Consider the following 21078-nt stretch of genomic DNA (forward strand, 5'->3'; position numbering starts at 1 on the left):
GGATTGTCATAAATAAAAAATATTAGACATATCGTTGAGTCATTAGAATCATTTTAAAATGTTGCTGCAGGATGACTTAAGGGGTTGATTAAAATAAAGTCAATTGATGCGTTTTAGTGTCTGCTGGTGTTTTTTTTTTTTAATGCTGTTTGTCAGTGACGTGTCGTGTGAGACGACGGAAGTTGTAGTGATTTTAAAATATGCAGACGTTCGAGGAGGAAGCGTGTAGGTGAGCAAGGTATTTAATAAAAGAACAAACAAAACGCGGGAGCAAGGAACTGCTCTGAAAGCATAGAGAAAGCTATGCACGTAAACAAAACTACACAAGACAGGCAAAAAAAATAAAAAATCGGAATGCTGGAACACAGCAAAAACACTTACAAAGATTGTGGAGCAGACGGCATCCACAAAGTACATCTGTACAATAGAATGAATAATCAACAATGTCCCGACCAAGAATGATGGTTCAGACTCAACTTAAATAGACCTAATTGCTAACAGAAAGCAGCTGCATGGACCAGTGCTCATAGAAAGATGAGAAGCGGTTACGGGAAAACACAACAGGAAGTGCCACCAAAATAAGAGTGCAGGACAGGAACTAAAACACTAAAACACTAAACGCACAAGAACACTAACAAACTGAAAATTAGGCATGGCCTGGTGTAACCAGCCATGACACTGTTTCTTTTTTCATTTCGTAGATATATGAAAAAATGTCTTACAATATGCATTTTCATGGGTTTCGGTCATTCGAAACGCATATATGCGCTCTGGTGCTGTGATGGACCATCGCCTCCCAGTAGAGCGTCAGGTGAGCTAAAAAAAGTATCTGTTGTGTTTAGACTGCGATTCTATATTGCAGTAAAGGTGTTACAGATAAATAAACTTGTTATGGTATGGTATGGTATGGTATTATAGATGTGTCCTGCTAGTTTGACAACATTGCAAACAGGTTGGAGAACATAATAAAAATAATGTGAGGGAAATTAATGAAATGCCAGTAGTAAATGCAAAAACCTAAATTAAATTAAATGAATTTAATTTAATTTAATTGCACTCGCAGTCTTAGTAGATCACACGCAACACGCCCAATAGTACATGCAATTTCATAGTTTGAACCCACTGTTTAGCGGGTGGTATTTGTGTTTCAGGATTTTTTTTGCTTTTTATCTCCCACAATGTTATGCATTTATCCTACAGCGTCCATTACAATTACATGCAAATGCCCCATGGCAAATTATGCACATTAGACGATGACTTCATTATGTCTCTGCAGCCAACTTGGCATGACTTGACTTGGCATACAAACATATAAGGGCCACACCATGGAAAATGGTGATCTGTTTAAAAAAAAAAAAAACTGGGAACAGCTTTCTGCTTCCAAGCAAACACTCCCACAACCTGATAATAAATGACATTAATTTGGTTTCAAACTAAAAAGGAGGCTCATTTTCCAGGTCATTACGCCAGTACTCCAAGAGAAGCAACGTCTGTGTGATTGTGCAGTGGAGGAGAGCTGGAAAGTATATAGGCTGACATTCTCTCTCTCTCTCCTCTCGCTCTCTTTCTCTTTCTCTTTCTCTTTCTCTTTCTCTTTCTCTTTCTCTTTCTCTCTCTCACACACACACACACACACACACACACACACACACACACACACACACACACACACACACACACACACACACACACACACACACACACATACGACTGGCAAGGTAAAGGAAGTTGTTGGGCTAGAAGATGCTTTGTGCATGGATAGTGAAATAAGCATGTCCTCTGACTATAAGACTGGTTATAGTTACTGGATTTCATACCTTGTATCCAAACGTTATTAAAATATATGAGCAAATTTACTGCACATACTTAATGATATTCTGCAGGACCTCCATGTTTAATGTGCATTATACAGCATACAGAAACATAAAAGCAGAGGGTGCAAATGCTTTCTTTGCGTTTAATTAGTTTCAAGCAGGGTTTTTTTTTTATTGTTTGTATCCTGCAGCTCGACCCTACCACCATGTTAGATCATGCTATACCAGTGTTTTTCAATTTTTTTTGAGCCAAGGCACATTTTTTTCATTGAAAAAATCCAGAGGCACACCACCAGCAGAAATCATTAAAAAACGAAACTCATTTGACAATAAAAAGCCGTTGTCGCAATTGTTGGATATTACTTTAAACCATAACCAACCATGCATCTCGACCTGTCACATCACGCTGTGACTTATTTTGAGTTTTTTGCTGTTTTCCTGTGTGTAGTGTTTTAGTTCTTGTCTTACGCTCCTATTTTGGTGGATTTTTCTCTTTTTTTGGTATTTTCCTGTAGCGGTTTCATGTCTTCCTTTGAGCGCTATTTCCCGCATCTACTTTGTTTTAGCAATCAAGAATATTTCAGTTGTTTTTATCCTTCTTCGTGGGAACATTGTTGATTGTCATGTCATGTTCGGATGTACTTTGTGGACGCCGTCTTTGCTCCACAGTAAGTCTTTGCTGTCGTCCAGCATTCTGTTTTTTTTTTTACTTTGCAACCAGTTCAGATTTAGTTTCGTTCTGCATAGCCTTCTCTAAACTTCAATGCCTTTTCTTAGGGGCACTCACCTTTTGTTTAGTTTTGGTTCGACATCTACAAAGCAATTAGCTACCTGGTGCCACTTACTGATATGGAAGAGTATTACACGGTTACTCTGCCGAGCTCTGGACAGCACCGACACTCAACAACAACACATAATTTGCAAACTATAATTATTGGTTTGCAAAAAATATTTTTAACCGAAATAGGTGAAATTAGATAATCTCCCACGGCACACCAGACTCTATCTCATGGCACACAAGTGTGTTGAAAAATAGTGTGCTATACCATACCAATACAGTTATTACTTTACTAAAAGCATCCAAAATCACTTATTTTAGGACTGTTAAAAAATTGGCAAACATATCCAAATCAACCAATTTATATTGATTGACGTAAATGTGGCTGTGCTCAAGAAGATGGTAGGATTAGTTATTCTCGTGATGTCACCAGAACAGTCAAATTGTGACTCACCTGAACTCCCCCTTGTTGTTGATGACGCGATCAGCAAGACAGTATGGCGCAGATGTCTCCAGAACAACAATGTCCATCTGCTGGGACCTGTTGCCACGGGAACTGGTGACCAGGCACTCCCACGTACCAGCAAGGCCCACATCCATGTTGGCGAGCATGACCTCACTGGTGGAGAAGAACAGAAGCCATGAAACTGGGGTTTGGGGTGTATTTCATACTTATAGCCTTGTCTGAGCAACACGGAGAAGGATTAAACATGAGGAGGCAGCAATTACAAGCAGTTTAACTGCGGCTTTGATTTAGGGTTAACCAAGTTGGTGTGGGGACATGATTTGAGTGTGGATTTGGATTACGCTGAATTAGCATACTGTTAGGAATGAAGATTTAGAGGAATTTTAGTCATCAGTAACATTTTTAACCAGAACACGTATGGAACAATGTGCATATTGCACAAACTCAGTCATGACAAATCAGCACCTAAACAAAGACCATTGCCCATTGTTGGACTGACATCACAGAGTCCTATCTCAAAGGGAAATGCCAGATTTATCAGAGAGGTGGTAAAAAAAGGGACCAGGAGCCATCTTGCCCATCGTATGCATTCTGGTCATATCAGACATTATCACAATGGAAAAAAACATATACGGCAGAGGCTGACAACCTTGTGGTTGCGGACCTGCATGCGGTTTTTCAGCCTCCCTGTTGTGGCTCAAGTTAGTTTACATTACGGAGTGGGAAAACTGTGCATTTTTGAAAAGAGTTAAAACATTTCCGATTGTTTGAGGCTCTGAATGTGTCCTGCCTGTTGATTAGATGTGCACGAGGAAGGCAACGAAAAGGGAGGGAATGTTGTTACAAAGTTGGGTACTCATGTTAAACAATGCCAAGGCATCAAATCATAAATACATGCATTTGGGTGTGAGCTTGCATCATGTTTTGAATTTTTGCAGAGCTTTTTTTTAATAGAGGGCCATTTGTGAAGTCAAAGATTCCATCCATCCATCTTCTTCCGTTTATCCGAGGTCGGGTCGCGGGGGCAGCAGCCTAAGCAGGGAAGCCCAGACTTCCCTCTCCCCAGCCACTTCGTCCAGCTCTTCCCGGAGGATCCCGAGGCGTTCCCAGGCCAGCCGGGAGACATAGTCTTCCCAACGTGTCCTGGGTCTTCCCCGTGGCCTCCTACCGGTCGGACGTGCCCTAAACACCTCCCTAGGGAGGCGATCGGGTGGCATCCTGACCAGATGCCCGAACCACCTCATCTGGCTCCTCTCGATGTGGAGGAGCAGCGGCTTTACTGTGAGCTCCCCTCGGATGACAGAGCTTCTCACCCTATGTCTAAGGGAGAGCCCTGCCACCCGGCGGAGGAAACTAATTTCGGCCGCTTGTACCCGTGATCTTGTCCTTTCGGTCATAACCCAAAGCTCATGACCATAGGTGAGGATGGGAATGTAGATCGACCGGTAAATTGAGAGCTTTGCCTTCCGGCTCAGCTCCTTCTTCACCACAACGGATCGATACAGCGTCCGCATTACTGAAGACGCCGCACCGATCCACCTGTCGATCTGACGATCCACTCTTCCTTCACTCGTGAACATCACTCTGAGGTACTTGAACTCCTCCACTTGGGCAGGGTCTCCTCCGCAACCCGGAGATGACACTCCACCCTTTTCCGGGCGAGAACCATGGACTCGGACGTGGAGGTGCTGATTCTCATCCCAGTCGCTTCACACTCAGCTGCAAACCGATCCAGCAAGAGCTGAAGATCCTGGCCAGATGAAGCCATCAGGACCACATCATCTGCAAAAAGCAGAGACCTAATCCTGCAGCCACCAAACCGGATCCCCTCAACGCCTTGACTGCGCCTAGAAATTCTGTCCATAAAAGTTATGAACAGAATCGGTGACAAAGGGCAGCCTTGGCGGAGTCCAACCCTCACTGGAAACGTGTCCGACTTACTGCCCAAGCTCTGACACTGATCATACAGGGAGCCACAATCAGACAGTCCGATACCCCCATACTCTCTGAGCACTCCCCGAGGGACACGGTCGAATGCCTTCTCCAAGTCCACAAAGCACATGTAGACTGGTTGGGCAAACTCCCATGCACCCTCAAGGACCCTGCCGAGAGTATAGAGCTGGTCCACAGTTCCACGACCAGGACGAAAACCACACTGTTCCTCCTGAATCCGAGGTTCGACTATCCGAACATATCAAAGATTGATGGACGTACTTAGGTGGGCATCCTTGTATAAGGTGTAGGCCAGCCGGCTCTCCATTTGCTGAGTCGGGACTGTCACCTGCAGCCTCTGGTGTTATTCTGTCTTGTTCCAATGCCTGCCCGCCTGCTCTGATGTCTATTATACAAATACTTTTATTGTTTTCACACCATTTTACATGGGACTGTTTTGTCAATGTGGGCTCGCCAGTATGACATGGGATTAGCCATTAAACTCAGAGGAAAAAGATGGCACCATTGTGACATTACTACCTGGTAGGAAACACAAATGAGAATGTAGGATAAAGAATGATTTTCATATAATCATAGTATGCGCAAAACAACACCAAAGGGATTTGTGTTTGACCCGAAAGCAGAGTTTAGCAGACCCATTTAAAGTGAAGGGTGTTACCCACCACGAAAACATCGACCCTGAAGGGAACGTCTGCCCTGTGCTCCTCGACTACGGTCTGCACCGGAGCCGAACAGCAGGACAGGTGTGACAACTACATTACTACCTTTCACTCTTTATAATTCCTTATGCAAATCTGAATGATTAGTATTTGAATGTTTACCTAAGTTTAAAGCAAAGGTGGTAATACTAATCGCCACATTTTGTGAGGCATGTTTTAAAGCAACACTTGTAGCGCAGCGCCTCCCTGTTTAAAGCGTCACCTTTACTTATATATATATACTTGCCAACCGGGAGGGTTGGCAAGTATGTGTTTGTCATATTCATGTGTTTATTGTCACTTCCTGTCCTGGTGCTCTTGTTTTGTCAGTATTTCCTGTCTGGTCTCGATGTTGCACCACGTTTACTTTCTGTTCCTTGTCCTGCCAGCACACCTTTTCCTCGTTGTTGATTAGTTCTATTTAGTTTCACTTTGTTCCCTCCTTCAGTGCTGGTTCATTATCTAGTGTATGCCAAACAGTTATGTTGCCTTCTAGTTTCCTGGTATAACTTTATTTTTCTTCTGCCTGTTTCTTAATCAAACAAATTTCTGACTGCACAATTCTTACTTTTTTTGTGGTGTGTCTGGATCACAAAAACAAGTAAAAATGTGACATCATTGAACACTCAAGACTATTAACGTAAAACTATTTTATGGAGAATAATTATTGTTTTATTTTCAGAAAAACAATGTGAAATACATATAAATGACAAATTAAAACAAAAATAAATGAACATTTAACATCACGTTTGCCACTTTTGCTACAACTATATGAAATCACCACACTTGGCGGATGTTCATTCAGTTGTGAAATTGTGTAGAAAAAAAGCAGATAGCGGACATGACAAACTTACTGATTACATCGCATCAGGAACAACTGGGGGTTGAGTAAATTGCTCAAAGACACTTTGACAAGGTCACAGGGACACTGCGGATCGGCCCTGCAACCATCGGTTTGGGGGCCAACCACTCCACCACCTGAGCCATTAGATCAAGCAGAGTCAATAAATTATTGAGTAATCCAATTCTGAGGAGAACATTCGCCATGTAAATATTCATTTCCAAAGCTAACACCTGCATCAGGTTAAATATGTTCAGTAGTCTCCAGTTAAAAAGGAATGTTCACACTTTGGAGAGTAAATTGACATGAATCATGGCTCTAACATGAGATATGTCAAATGAAACAATAGAGAGGATCATCAAACTTTTTCAAGAATGTAAATGTTAATGCAATGTGGGAAAATATGTTGATTGTTCAAAGTCAACTGTGTCTAAAATCTGGAGCATGTAGAAACAACATGGGAAGGTTGTAAAAGGCAAGCATACGATAAAATATCAACACATTCATTCATCCATCCATCCATTTTCTACCGCTTGTCCCTTTTGTGGGGTAACACATTTACCCATCCATCCATTTTCTACCGCTTGTCCCTCTCGGGGTCGCGGGGGTGGCTGGAGCCTATCCCATTTGAATTCAGAAGGCAGGGTAAACCCTGGACAAATTTCCACCTTATCGCAGGGCCAACACAGATAGATAGACAACATTCACACTCACATTCACACACTAGGGGAAATGTAGTGTTGCCAATCAAACTATCCCCAGGTGCATGTATTTGGAGGTGGGATGAAGCCGGAGTACCCGGAGGGAACCCACGCAGTCACGGGGAGAACATGCAAACCCGCACAGAAAGATCCCGAGCCTGGGGATCAAACCCAGAACCTTTTTATAGTGAGGCACCAGCACTAACCTCTGTGCCATCATGCTGCCTATCAAAATGTCAAGACAGGAAACATAAAGCAATATGTCTTAAAAATAGAAAATGCATAGCAAAGCAAATGAAGAAAAATGGGCAGTCACAATCTTGAGTCACTGGAAGAAACTGCCTTCAGGAAATGGGTTTTGAATACAGAAAATCTTAACAAAAGTCTTCATTAATCAGCTAAATAGAAGCAAATAAGTTTGCAATGGGCTAAGGAAAAACAACCTTACTTCTACAAAATTAAACCACTGAATGAACATCCTCCAAGTCTGGTGATTTCATCATTTTCCTAGGTGTTGTATTTGTAGAGCGAAGAATGCTCACGATAATGCAGCGGTTCTCAATTATTTCTGTCAAGCCACAATTACACTGCAATGCCTGCCTCTAACCTCACCGCGAGCCCCCTGATCACCCCACTCTACTATTTCTGAAGTACTGCCCTGATATAATGCTACATTATACTAAACACTGTGTTGTATGAAAAGGTAGTTCTAAAATGGACCATGTTCCCAGATGATTGAGATGTTCTTCCTCATCAATATCTACGCATTATTAGTTAAAGACTGGACATCCCACACACACAAAAACAAGCTGGTGTATGCTACCCAGTGTAATGATGAATGCACCGATTCATATATTGGAGAAACAAAGCAACCACTAAGCCGACGCATGGGCACAGCATAGACGGGCAAACTCTTCAGGCCAAGACTCAGATGTGTACCTGCACTTGAGGGAGAAACAACACTGCTTTGAGAAGAAAAATGTACAGATCCTGGACAGGGAGGACGGATGGTACAAAAGAGGAGTGAGGGAATCCAGCTTATGTCAAGGTTGAAAAACTATCCCTGAACAGAGGAGTTGGTCTGTAACACCACCTATCTCTCACATACAACACTATCCTTTCAACCATTCCTAGAAGACTGCAATCTAGCATCCAACAAATAACAGGAGTTAGACACATTCTGGTCACCTTCTGTGAGTGCCATTTATTTAAAACTGAATGGAATGCTTACGTGGGGGATTCCGACTAATTTGGACTGGTAGTAGTCGATCCACAGTGATCGTTCTGCCACATACCTCAATGCTAACGAGGGGAAATTACGTTTGTACAATTCAACGACTGTTGTTGGCTTTGACAATTAGGATTGCTCGTTTGCATCAAACCAGTTTTTTTCCTCACTACAATAGGGCAAAATTATCCTTGCCCAGGCACACCCTCCTGGTTTTACACTTAGACAAACTTTAATGATCCACAAGGGAAATTGTTCAACACAGTAGCTCAGTTACAATGATGGAAAGTGTAAGGATGGAAAGGACAATGCAGGTATAAATAGACTAATATAGCGAGTATAAATATTAGGGTTTTGGCATCACCCGCTAGACTAGATCTTACCAATCTAAGTCTATGAGCACAAACTGATAAAGCCTACTTAGATGAGAGGCGAAACGTCTTCTAAGGCAAACCAAACAGTCTAGTTGCGATCGATTGAATGCCCTGAGATTACAATGACCTGGAAGAATGAGAACATTCATAGTTGACATTTACATCATTATTGAACTTGGACCAACTGTGTGAATGCTGGGAAACTCCCTAATCATTCTCCAAGCACAAACAAATCAACCCACTTCTCCCTCTGCTTTACACTCCCAGTCTGTTGCAGCCTGATCCCAAACACCCCCTAGTGTACCGCTGCATCAAGCCAAAACAAGCAGAGCTAAGGAAGCCAGCCAGATCTTGTCACAATGTGCTTTTCAACATTATTACAAAAAGGTCACCCACACACATTAGATAGTAAGACAAATTAAAAAATGCTCATTTGCGAAAACCTGAAGGCAAAGGGGCACTTATTAGCCACTGACCTACATTCACGGTAACACTGCACCATTGTGGAAGAGGACCCAGAGGACTCATTAGGAACATTAGTGCTAACCAGCTGATGTTTAACAAATTGCTTCTATAACGTTGCTTATGAAACAGGAAACTTTCAATTTGTCTTTCTGCGCAACAAATGTTTGAAAGCTCGCCCATTTTCAGCGAGGACTGCACAGAATAGTTTGTAGAAAATGTATGAGTAGAGCCTTTCCAGAGCAGAAATCTCTTGACTTATTTTTCTTAATTGTTGAATATTGACTATTTTAAAGTTCAAAAAGAAAATTGCATCAGCACGCATCATTATGTACACTTGCACAAGGGAAGATGGGGCGAGTCAGAGTGATGCTGGTCCTGGAATTGGTACCCTTCGTTGTAAAGAGAGGATTGATGAGTTGTAGAGCAGGGGAGTCTGAAAATCGACCTGTGGTCTGCAAGATGTCCCAAGCTTTTTTTTTTTGATATATGCTGTTCAGCCGCTTAGGCAAATCTTATTGTTAATGTAGATGCCCATATCTGCCGTAAATATTTATTTTACAAAAGACAAGTGTGGGGTACTTCTTTTGTTGCCTTTTTTTTTTTACTTTTAATAAATGTCTGGATATATTTAGTATTTGGCACAGCCTGACTGGAGCAGGAGGGGATATAATTAAGAAATTGTGGGGACAAAAAAATAAAAGTATAGTATTTAAAGCATAAAAGGGAACTGAACTCCTTTTGGAATTTTGCCCACATCCACAATCCCTATGTGAGAAAAGAACACACATTTCTTTATATTTTCTGCAATTTAACAATACAGTTAATGGGGATTTACCTAGTTTACCCCTAAAGGCCTCTAAACAACCTCCAGAAACCTCTAACTGTAACGTTTTTGGCATGGTGTGGTGTTTCCAAGATGCAAAAGGACGGGCAGGAAGCAGCGTGCAGGTAGGAGAGTTATTTAATCCTCAGAAGCAAGGCAACAGAACGTGAAGCTTGTTACTATAGAATGGTCAAATATCATGAAACGAAGCAAACATAAAACAAACTGTCGCGTGTAGCAAACAAGACTGCCAGAAAAAGTCAATGACGAGGTAGGCCTAAATAAGGGAGATGATTAGGCGGCAGCAGGTAGTGACACTAATCATAAAATAGAAACAGGTGTGCGAGATCCTCCTACTGTTGCTCCTAGCTACAGTAATGTAAACAAAGGATGGCAAGCAGTGCTAGAACATAACTAAACAACAAAATCTAGGAGAACAACAACAAACAGAAAACAAAACATGACCTGTCATGAACAGGCTATGACAGTACCTCCCCTTAAGGAACAGATTCCAGACGTCCTAAAGTGGAAAGTCCTAAGCGGGTGGAGGGAGGAGTTAGCGGAAGGTCGCCAGGCCAAGTGTTCCTGAAGCCACCAGGGATGAGTCAGGTGACGGGAGGCAAATCGAACGCCGCTATGAACTGGCCTCATCCTTGTCCGACGAGGAGACGGACGTGAACGAGACCAGAACCTAAACAGCCATAAAGTTTATTTTAAGGTGGGTAGTAGCTTCCTCCCTTGCAGGGTTGATTGATTGATTGAGACTTTTATTAGTAGGTTGCACAGTGAAGTACATATTCCGTACAATTGACCACTAAATGGTAACACCCAAATACGTTTTTCAACTTGTTTAAGTCGGGGTCCACTTAAATTGATTCATGATGTCAATGTCCATGTAGAGCGGGTAAAAGAACCAGATACTGCCGTGGAACAGAAACAGGAAGTTACCGTGGAGCAGGGACAGGAACAGGTGGCACAACGGCCATAATCTTGCCTGTTGCAGCCACGGCTGGTGCAAGAGCCTTGGAAGACTGTGGAGTGGGTGAGGTGAGCTGAGCTTACTTCTTGGGAGGCAGAGCTTGAATCCTCGGGGACGGAGCTTGGGTCTTAGGAGGTCGGGGCTGACTGGATGCTTTGGTTCTTCAAAGAATGTCTTGGTAGTCCGCTATGGATAATTTAATGTCTCTTGGTGGTGGCTGGCTCATGGCATCATGAAGACAAGAATCTGTGCGTGAAGCTATTGTGTCAGCAGCTTGGAGAGCAAGAGAATACATGTGTAGCATAACGTCTTCCGAAAATGCCACAGGCGGCGGAGGCGTGATGTCATCATGGCGCAATGGCTTCTTGCTAAGCCACAACATGGAATGTATGGCAACATGGGGAATAGCAATACCAAACTGCAGCGCCGAGGTAGGAGCGACCTTTACTTCGACAGGGTGAAGAAATCAATAGAGTACGCACGTCGGAATGGGGTGTAGAAGTTGCTGTGGTCGGCTTTCGCCGATGACAACGTGCACAGTAAGGCGTTGTGGCGATGTCCCCAGGTCAAACGAAGTCGATCGTGACCAGCTTGTCATCTGGACTCTACATTAACTTTGTGTTCTCCTTTGGTGAATAACGGAGGGTTTCTGCTCCCATTGCCTTTAACATCCGCCACATCTTCCGGAGAAATGTCATCAACTGCAGGAACACTTGTTGCTGGCAGTCTTCTGTAATGTTTCTGCATGGTGTGGTGTTTCCAAGATGCAGAAGAAGGAGCAAGAAGCAGGGTGCAGGTAAGATGGTTATTCAATCCTCAGAAGCAAGGCAAAACAACGTGAAGCTCATGACCTTAGCATGGTCGAATAACATGAAACAAAGCAAACATGAAACATAAACAATTGCCTGTAGCGAACAAGACAGCCACATCCTTTGCCGTCATCTGGGTGTGGGCTTGTCCGGGATTGTCCTTAGGATGCGGGGGCACACGGCCAGACCTGTGGGAGGTGGGGAAATGATCGGCTGGTTCTTGGTGGACAGTGGGATCCGGGGCTGAATAGCTGCCCCGTCGGCTTGTGCATGGATTTGTTTGTTTACAAAATCCAAAACCAGTGAAGTTGGCACGTCGTGTAATTCGTAAATAAAAACAGAATACAATGATTTGCAAATCCTTTTCAACTTATATTCAATTGAATAAACTGCAAAGACAATATATTTAATGCTCGAACTGAGAAACGTATTTTTTTTTGCAAATAATCATTAACTTAGAATTTAATGGCAGCAACACATTGCCTAAAAGTTGGCACAGGGGCATTTTTACCACTGTGTTACATGGCCTTTTAGAATTATTTCCCATTCTTGCTTGATGTACAACTTAAGTTGTTCAACAGTTAGGGGTCTCCATTTTGGTATTTTATGCTTCATATTGCGCCACACATTTTCAATGGGAGACAGGTCTGGACTACAGGCAAGCCAGTCAAGTAACCGTACTCTTTTACTATGAAGCCACACTGTTGTGACACGTTGCTTGGCATTGTCTTGCTGAAATAACCAGGGACACCCATGATAATGTTGCTTGGATGGCAACATATGTTGCTCCAAAACCTGTATGTACCTTTCAGCATTAATAGTGCCTTCACAGATGTGTAAGTTACCCATGCTTTGGGCACTAATACACCCCCATACCATCACAGATGCTTGCTTTTGAACGTTGCGCCTATAACAATCCGGATGGTTCTTTTCCTCTTTGGTCCGGTGGACACGACGCCCACAGTTTCCAAAAACAATTTGAAATGTGGACTCGGCAGACCACAGAACACTTTTCAACTTTGCATCAGTCCATCTTAGATGAGCTTGGGCCCAGCAAAGCCGGCAGCGTTTCTGGGTGTTGTTGATAAATGGCTTTCGCTTTGCATAGTAGAGTTTTAACTTGCAATTACAAATGTAGCGACAAACTGTAGTTACTGACAGTGGTTTTCGGAAGTGTTCCTGAGCCCATGTGGTGATATCCTTTACATACTGATGTCGCTTTTTGATGCAGTACCGCCTGAGGGATCGAAGGTCACGGGCATGCTGCTTACGTGCAGTAATTTCTCCAGGATCTCTGAACCTTTTGATGATATTACCGACCGTAGATAGTGAAATCCTTAAATTCCTTGCAATCTTTGAGACATGTTGTTCTTAAACTGTTTGACAATTTGCTCAAGCATTTGTTCACAAAGTGGAAACCCCCGCCCCATCCTTGTTTGTGAATGACTGAGCATTTCATGGAAGCTGCTTTTATTCCCAATTATGGCACCCACCTGTTCCCAATTAGCCTGTTCACCTGTGGGATGTTCCAAATAAGTGTGTGATGAGCATTCCTCAACTTATTTGCCTTTTTTGTCTTTTTTGCCAGCTTTTTTGAAACATGTTGCAGGCATCAAATTCCAAATGAGCTAATATTTGCAAAAAATAACAAAGTTTTCCAGTTGCAGTATATTAAATTCAATATAGGTTGAAAAGGATTTGCAAATCATTTTATTTTGTTTTTAAACGTGCCAACTTCACATTGCAAAACAGTTGGCACAGGAGAATTGTTAACACTGTGTTACATCACATTTCCTTTTAACAACACTCAGTTAACATTTGGGAACTGAGGAGACCAATTTTTGAAGCATTTCAGGTGGAATTATTTACCATTCTTGCTTGATGTAAAGCATTAAGTTGTTCAACAGTCCGGGGGTCTTCGTTGTCGTATTTTATGCTTCATAATGTGCCAAACGTTTTCAATGGGAGACAGGTCTGGACTACAGGCAGGCCAGTCTAGTACCCGCACTCTTTTTTGAAACATGTTGCAGGCATCAAATTCCAAATAACAACGTTTTCCAGTTTGAACGTTAAGTATTTTGTCTTTGCAGTCTATTCAATTGAAGATAGGTTGAAAAAGATTTGCAAATCATTATATTCTGTTTTTATTTACGATTTACAAAACGTGCCAACTTCACTGGTTTAAAGTCCCAACGATAGTCCCAATGATGTGGTGAAATAATCCTCTGCATTTGACCCTTCGCCATGTTCACTCCTTGGGAAGTGAGGGGAGCAAGTGAGCAGCAGCAGTGGCTGCGCTCGGGAATAATTTTGGTGATTCAACCCCCAATTCCAACCTTTGATGGTGAGTGTCAAGCAGGGAGGTAATGTGTCCCATTTTTATAAACTTTGGTATGACTCGGCCGGGGTTTGAACTCACGACAAACACTCTAACTACAAGGCCACTGAGCAGGTCTTGGGTTTGTTTATATTTTAATATATACATATATAGCATATACATATATATATACACATATATATATATATATATATATATATATATATATATATATATACATATATATACACATATATATACACATATATATATATATATATATATATATATATATATATATATATATATATATATATATATACACATATATATATATATATATATATATATATATATATATATACACACATATATATATATATATATATATACATATATATACACATATATATATATACACACATATATATATATATATATATATATATATATATATACACATATATATATATATATATATATATATATATATATATATATACATGCGTTTATATATATATATATATATATATATATATATATATATATATATATATATATATATATATATATATCCCCGCGTCTATTGTGGCAGCTGTGTGCGCTGCATTGTATTCTGCAGGGTTGCAAGGCAGTGAGCTACTGGGGTAGTGACCTTGTGTTTCAGCGTGTCTGTGATCTCTTTTTTTTCCTTCTTTCTTTTCTCATCGTCTTTCAGGGGGAAGATTCGCCAGGGCAGTTGCTGAAAGTCCCTTCTCCATCGTTGGGGTCCCTGCAGGTTCCCATGGCCCTGTGTTTGGTGGTCCTGCGGCCGCTGACTAGGATGGGCGGCTTTGGGCAGGCCCCACCGTGCTCTCCTGGGAAGAGCACGAGTGGTCTTCGCCTCCGGCTGCGGGGAGTCTCTGGGCTCCTTGGTGCGGGGCGCCCCGTATTTCTGCCCACATGGAGTGTGGTCTCTCGCTGGCTGTCCCCTGCATCTCTCGTGCCTTGTCCTCTGCTGGGCGAGTCTGTCTTCGGCCTGCCGGGCGGCATGGTGGTCCCTTGTTCCCTGAGCCTCACACCTACTGTTATGGGTTGGGCTCTCTGGGTAGCTAGGGACATACTTTGGCTCCAGGACATACTTTTAGACAAATAATATATATAATTGATATTATTGGTAATGATCAATGGTGCTATTTCTATTGGTATTTTATTGCTTCATTAATTAATGCTCATTGTCATACTTTGTGTTGTTAATATTTACTTCACCAACTGTTGGGCTCTCTGGGTAGCTTGGGCCGTACTTTGGCTCCAGGACATACCTTTAGACAAATATAATATATAATTGATATTATTGGTAATTATCAAAGGTGCTATTTCTATTGGTATTTTATTGCTTCATTAATTAATGTTCATTGTCATGTTTTGTGTTATTAATATTTACTTCAACTGTTTCTTTGCTATAACTTCTCGTATCATACAAACCCCGTTTCCATATGAGTTGGGAAATTGTGTTAGATGTAAATATAAACGTAATACAATGATTTGCAAATCATTTTCAACCCATATTCAGTTGAATATGCTACAAAGACAACATATTTGATGTTCAAACTGATAAACTTTTATTTTTTTGCAAATAATCATTAACTTAAGAATTTGATGCCAGCAACACGTGACAAAGAAGTTGGGAAAGGTGGCAATAAATACTGATAAAGTGAAGGCACCATTAATGCTGAAAGGTACATACAGGTTTTTGAGCAACATATGTTGCCATCCAAGCAACGTTACCATGGACGCCCCCTGCTTATTTCAGCAAGACAATGCCAAGCCATGTGTTACATCAACGTGGCTTCATAGTAAAAGAGTGTGGGTACTAGACTGGCCTGCCTGTAGTCCAGACCTGTCCCCCATTGAAAATGTGTGGCACATTATGAAGCTTAAATTACCACAACGGAGACCCCAGGACTGTTGAACAACTTAAGGTGTACATCAAGCAAGAATGGTAAATAATTCCACCTGAGAAGCTTAAAAAATGTGTCTCCTCAGTTCCCAAACGTTTACTGAGTGTTGTTAAAAGGAAAGGCCATGTAACACAGTGGTGAACATGCCCTTTCCCAACTACTTTGGCACGTGTTGCAGCCATGGAATTCAAAGTTAATTATTACTTGCAAAAAAATTAAAGTTTATGAGTTTGAACATCAAATATCTTGTCTTTGTAGTGCATTCAATTGAATATGGGTTGAAAAGGATTTGCAAATCATTGTATTCCGTTTATATTTACATCTAACACAATTTCCCAACGCATATGGAAACGGGGTTTGTATTTGTACATATCGTATTTGCTGATGTTCTGCTGTTGTTGTTGTTATTGTTGTTGTCGTATTTCTGTCTTATCCCCGCAATTTCCCCCTCTGGCTTCCTTTTTTTTTCCTATTCCCTCCTGCTCCGGTCCGGCTGCGCCAAACATTAATATAAATCCATTTAATAAAGTAAAATACAAATAAAGCAACAAGTGAAGTATCCCACACTTCTCTTTTGTAAAGTAAATATTTACAGCAGATATGGGCATCTACATCAACTATATGATTTGCCTGAGTGGCTGAACAGGACAAAAAAAAAAAAAAAACATTACCATAACTTATTTCCTGGGCACATTGATTTTAAAGCGCTCACAGCAACAAACACTACTTCTGCCAACAACAGAGTGTTTTCTGTTTTTTTATTACTACTAATAATGGCAGACTTTGAGAGAGCTGCTGACAATAACTACTTTGGGACAAATAATAATCTAGAATCGTATCTTTTTGAGCCTGAATATACAAAGGACGAGCTACCCATTTTATAAGTGGGTGCTAAACAGATCCAGTTTTGTGGAAACACTAAGCATTAGCGTTAGCATTTGGCATTAGTGCCATACATTTAATGGACAACCCCGAACGGGACAAGCGGTAGAAAATGGATGGATGGATGCATAACAAAATGGCCACTCACACTGTTCGCCCTCAATGGGATGCCGACCATTGGGATGTTGTATTTTTCAGCACTATACTATTGCCCCCAGTTGAGTTGGTAAATCCAATCTGGGAAGAAACTATTGTCTTGCTACGTCTTCCGATCTAAGTATCTGCTGATTTAGTGGGTCCAGAGTTTTAGTTGGTGACTACTTTTTAGGTTATGGCCACAATCTTCTACTATACAGGTGTAAAGCACGATGAATAACCCCGCATTAACCCTTCCAAAGTCAGAAACAATTTAGCAGCAACAGCAGTAACTTAGAAGCTAGCTAACCGCTCGCTCATGGTCGGAGGATCAACGTGAGTGTCTCTAGCTGCGTTTCCATTACCCTTAGAAATGCGCAAAACCTACATATCACAATAAAAAACTGGTAATGGAAACACCCATATTTAAAAAAAACTCTCATGTTATCTCAAAAACATTTGTGCGCTCTCATGAGGTGGTTTTGAGACGTTTCAATATTGAAGTTTTTCGCAAAAGCATGATGGAAACACTTTCGCATATAGAAGGCATACAGAATTTCTAGGCGCAGTCAAGGCGTTGAGGGGATCTGGTTTGGTGGCTGCAGGATTAGGTCTCTGCTTTTTGCAGATGATGTGGTCCTGATGGCTTCATCTGGCCAGGATCTTCAGCTCTCACTGGATCGGTTCGCAGCCGAGTGTGAAGCGACTGGGATGAGAATCAGCACCTCCAAGTCCGAATCCATGGTTCTCGCCCGGAAAAGGGTGGAGTGCCATCTCCGGGTTGGGGAGGAGATCTTGCCCCAAGTGGAGGAGTTCAAGTACCTCGGAGTCTTGTTCACGAGTGAGGGAAGAGTGGATCGGATCGTGAGATCGACAGGCGGATCGGTGCGGCGTCTTCAGTAATGCGGACGCTGTATCGATCCGTTGTGGTGAAGAAGGAGCTGAGCCGGAAGGCAAAGCTCTCAATTTACCGGTCGATCTACGTTCCCATCCTCACCTATGGTCATGAGCTTTGGGTTATGACCGAAAGGACAAGATCACGGGTACAAGCGGCCGAAATTAGTTTCCTCCGCCAGGTGGCGGAGCTCTCCCTTAGAGATAGGGTGAGAAGCTCTGCCATCCGGGGGGAGCTCAAAGTAAAGCCGCTGCTCCTCCACATCGAGAGGAGCCAGATGAGGTGGTTCGGGCATCTGGTCAGGATGCCACCCAAACGCCTGTTTAGGGCATGTCCGACCGGTAGGAGGCCGCGGGGAAGACCCAGGACACGTTGGGAAGATTATGTCTCCCGGCTGGTCTGGGAATGCCTCGGGGTCCCACAGGAAGAGCTGGACGAAGTGGCTGGGGAGAGGGAAGTCTGGGCATCCCTGCTTAGGCTGCTTCCCCCGCGACCCGACCTCGGATAAGCGGAGGAAGATGGATGGATGGATGGAAGGCACCAAACACCGAACTGACAGGGCGCCCATGCAGGACAACCAGGGCAGATGGGTCGTCTCGGTTTCACTTTCGATCGTTCGGCCGGGATTGAGTGAGGTGGCGCCGCCGCAATGGGCTGTCTCACGGATGCCTTCCCCGCAATAGAGGCCGACCTGCAGGCTCGGAGAGACCCACATGCCCCTACAATGTTAACGGGGCCCTCAGTCTTCGTTTGGTTGGCCGGGGCTTGGGTTGAGCTTGTGGCCGCCCCACGGGTCCTATGCGTTAGCTCTCACAATAACAATGTAGCTTTAATTTGGGCAATATGCAGAACACTGCATGCAAATGTGGTGGTGTTGGCATTTTGACAATATGACCTGGTCAATTGTAAAAAGGGATCTGTGCTCTTTTCATCCTAAAAAGTAGGATGAAAAGAGCACATATCCCTCCCCCCATTCTCACCACATTCTACAGAGGCACTATAGAGAGCCTACTGACCAACTGCATCTCTGTCTGGACTGGAGCCTGCAGTGCCTCAAACTGGAAGTCTTTGCAGAGAGTGGTGAGGATGGCGGAAAAGATCATCAAGACTCCTCTTCCTCCTACCCGGGAAATCGCAAAAAGCCACTGCCTGACCATGGCTCAGAAAATCTGTAGAGACTCCTCCCACGCCCACCAAGGACTGTTTTCACTGCTGGTCTCCAGACAGAGGTTCTGCAGCCTCCGTAGCAGAACCTCCAGGTTCTGTAACAGCTTCTTCCCTCAGGCCGTACGACTCTTGAACGCATCATAATAATCCCCTCAATTCCCCCCAAAAACGGATTAACTCGCTGAATATAAAGACAATATAACATACACTATATTGCCAAAAGTATTTGGCCACCTGCCTTGACTCACATATGAACTCGAAGTGTCATCCCATTATCAATAGGGTGCAATATGATGTCGGTCCACATTTTGAAGCTATTACAGCTTCAACTTTACTGGGAATGCTGTCCACAAGGTTGCGGTGTGTGTTTTTAGGAATTTTCAACCATTCTTTCAAAAGCACATTGGTGAGGTCACACACTGATGTTGGTCGAAAAGGCCTGGCTCTCAGTCTCCGTTCTAATTCATCCCAATGGTGTTCTATCGGATTCAGGTCAGGACTCTGTGCAGGCCAGTCAAATTCATCCACACCAGACTCTGTCATTCATGTCTTTATGGACCTTGCTTTGTGCACTGGTGCACAGTCATGTTGAAAGAGGAAGGGGCCTGCTCCAAACTGTTCCCAAAGGTTGGCAGCATGGAATTGTTCAAAATGTTTTGGTATCCTGGAGCATTCAAAGTTCCTTTCACTGGAACTAAGGGGCCAAGCCCACTCCTGAAAAACAAACCCACACCATAATTCCTCCTCCTCCAAATTTCACACTAAGCACAATGCAGTCCGAAATGTAGCTTTCTCCTGGCAACTTACAAACCCAGACTCGTCCATCAGATTGCCAGATGGAAAAGCGTGATTCATCACTCCAGATAACACGTCTCCACTGCTCTAGAGTCAAGTGTTGACGTGCTTTACACCACTGCATCCGCCGCTTTGCATTGGACTTGGTAATGTATGGCCTAGATGCAGCTGTCGGCCATGGAAACCCATTACATGAAGCTCTCTGCGTACTGTACGTGGGCTAATTGGAAGGTCACATTAAGTTTGGAGCTCTGTAGAAACTGACTTTTTGCACTATGCGCTTCAGCATCCGCTGACCCGTCTCTGTCAGTTTACGTGGCCTACCACTTTGTGGCTGAGTTGCTGTTGTTCCCAAACTCTTCCAATTGCTTATAATAAAGCCGACAGTTGACTTTGCAATATTTAGGAGCAAGGACATTTCACAACTGGATTTGTTGCACAGGTGGCATCCTATGACAGTTCCATGCTGGAAATCACAAATGGTTGTAGAAACATTTGGATTGGTGATTTTAATCACCTGTGGCCGGGCCAAGTGATTAGGACACCTGATTCTGATTATTTGGATGGGTGGCCAAATACTTTTGGCAATATAGTGTACATCCATAAACGTGGATACATATGCAGAAGTGCAATATATTTATCTGTACAGTAATATATTTATTTATACCTGCACCTTATTGCTCTTTTATCCTACACTACAACAAGCTAATGCAACGAAATGTTGTTCTTATCTGTATTGTAAAGTTCAAATTTGAATGACAATAAAAGGAAGTCTAAGTCTAAGTCAAATTTTTTTAATGTATAGGCAGAATAGATGAATCCCAATTACGGGCCACTTCTTGATAGCAGTTTGTCACTACTTGGAGGCATAGAAAACAGAATGTGTGTCTTTTTTCTCACATAAGAATTGGGAATGATGTGCAAAATAAAATTTAAAAAAAATGCAGTTACCCTTTAAGTATGACTTCTGCACAGCAGACGAACAGGCAAAGGCAAGTAGGAAAAAGGCATAGAGACA

The 21078-nt window shown here is 42.6% G+C and overlaps 1 protein-coding gene across 3 annotated transcripts in view; it reads right to left on the reverse strand.

The window, feature by feature from the left end:
* The window catches only part of adgra1b (adhesion G protein-coupled receptor A1b), a 522173-nt gene that overhangs the window by 297618 nt on the left and 203477 nt on the right, over positions 1 to 21078 (reverse strand). For all 3 annotated transcript variants that reach the window (XM_061962586.1, XM_061962578.1, XM_061962594.1), the window contains one exon: positions 3047 to 3211. In XM_061962586.1, the coding sequence (XP_061818570.1) occupies positions 3047 to 3211 (165 nt within the window). The remainder of the gene's footprint in view (positions 1 to 3046; positions 3212 to 21078) is intronic.

This window comes from Nerophis lumbriciformis, linkage group LG02 (genome assembly GCF_033978685.3).
Source record: "Nerophis lumbriciformis linkage group LG02, RoL_Nlum_v2.1, whole genome shotgun sequence".
NCBI classification, from domain to species: Eukaryota; Metazoa; Chordata; class Actinopteri; order Syngnathiformes; family Syngnathidae; genus Nerophis; species Nerophis lumbriciformis.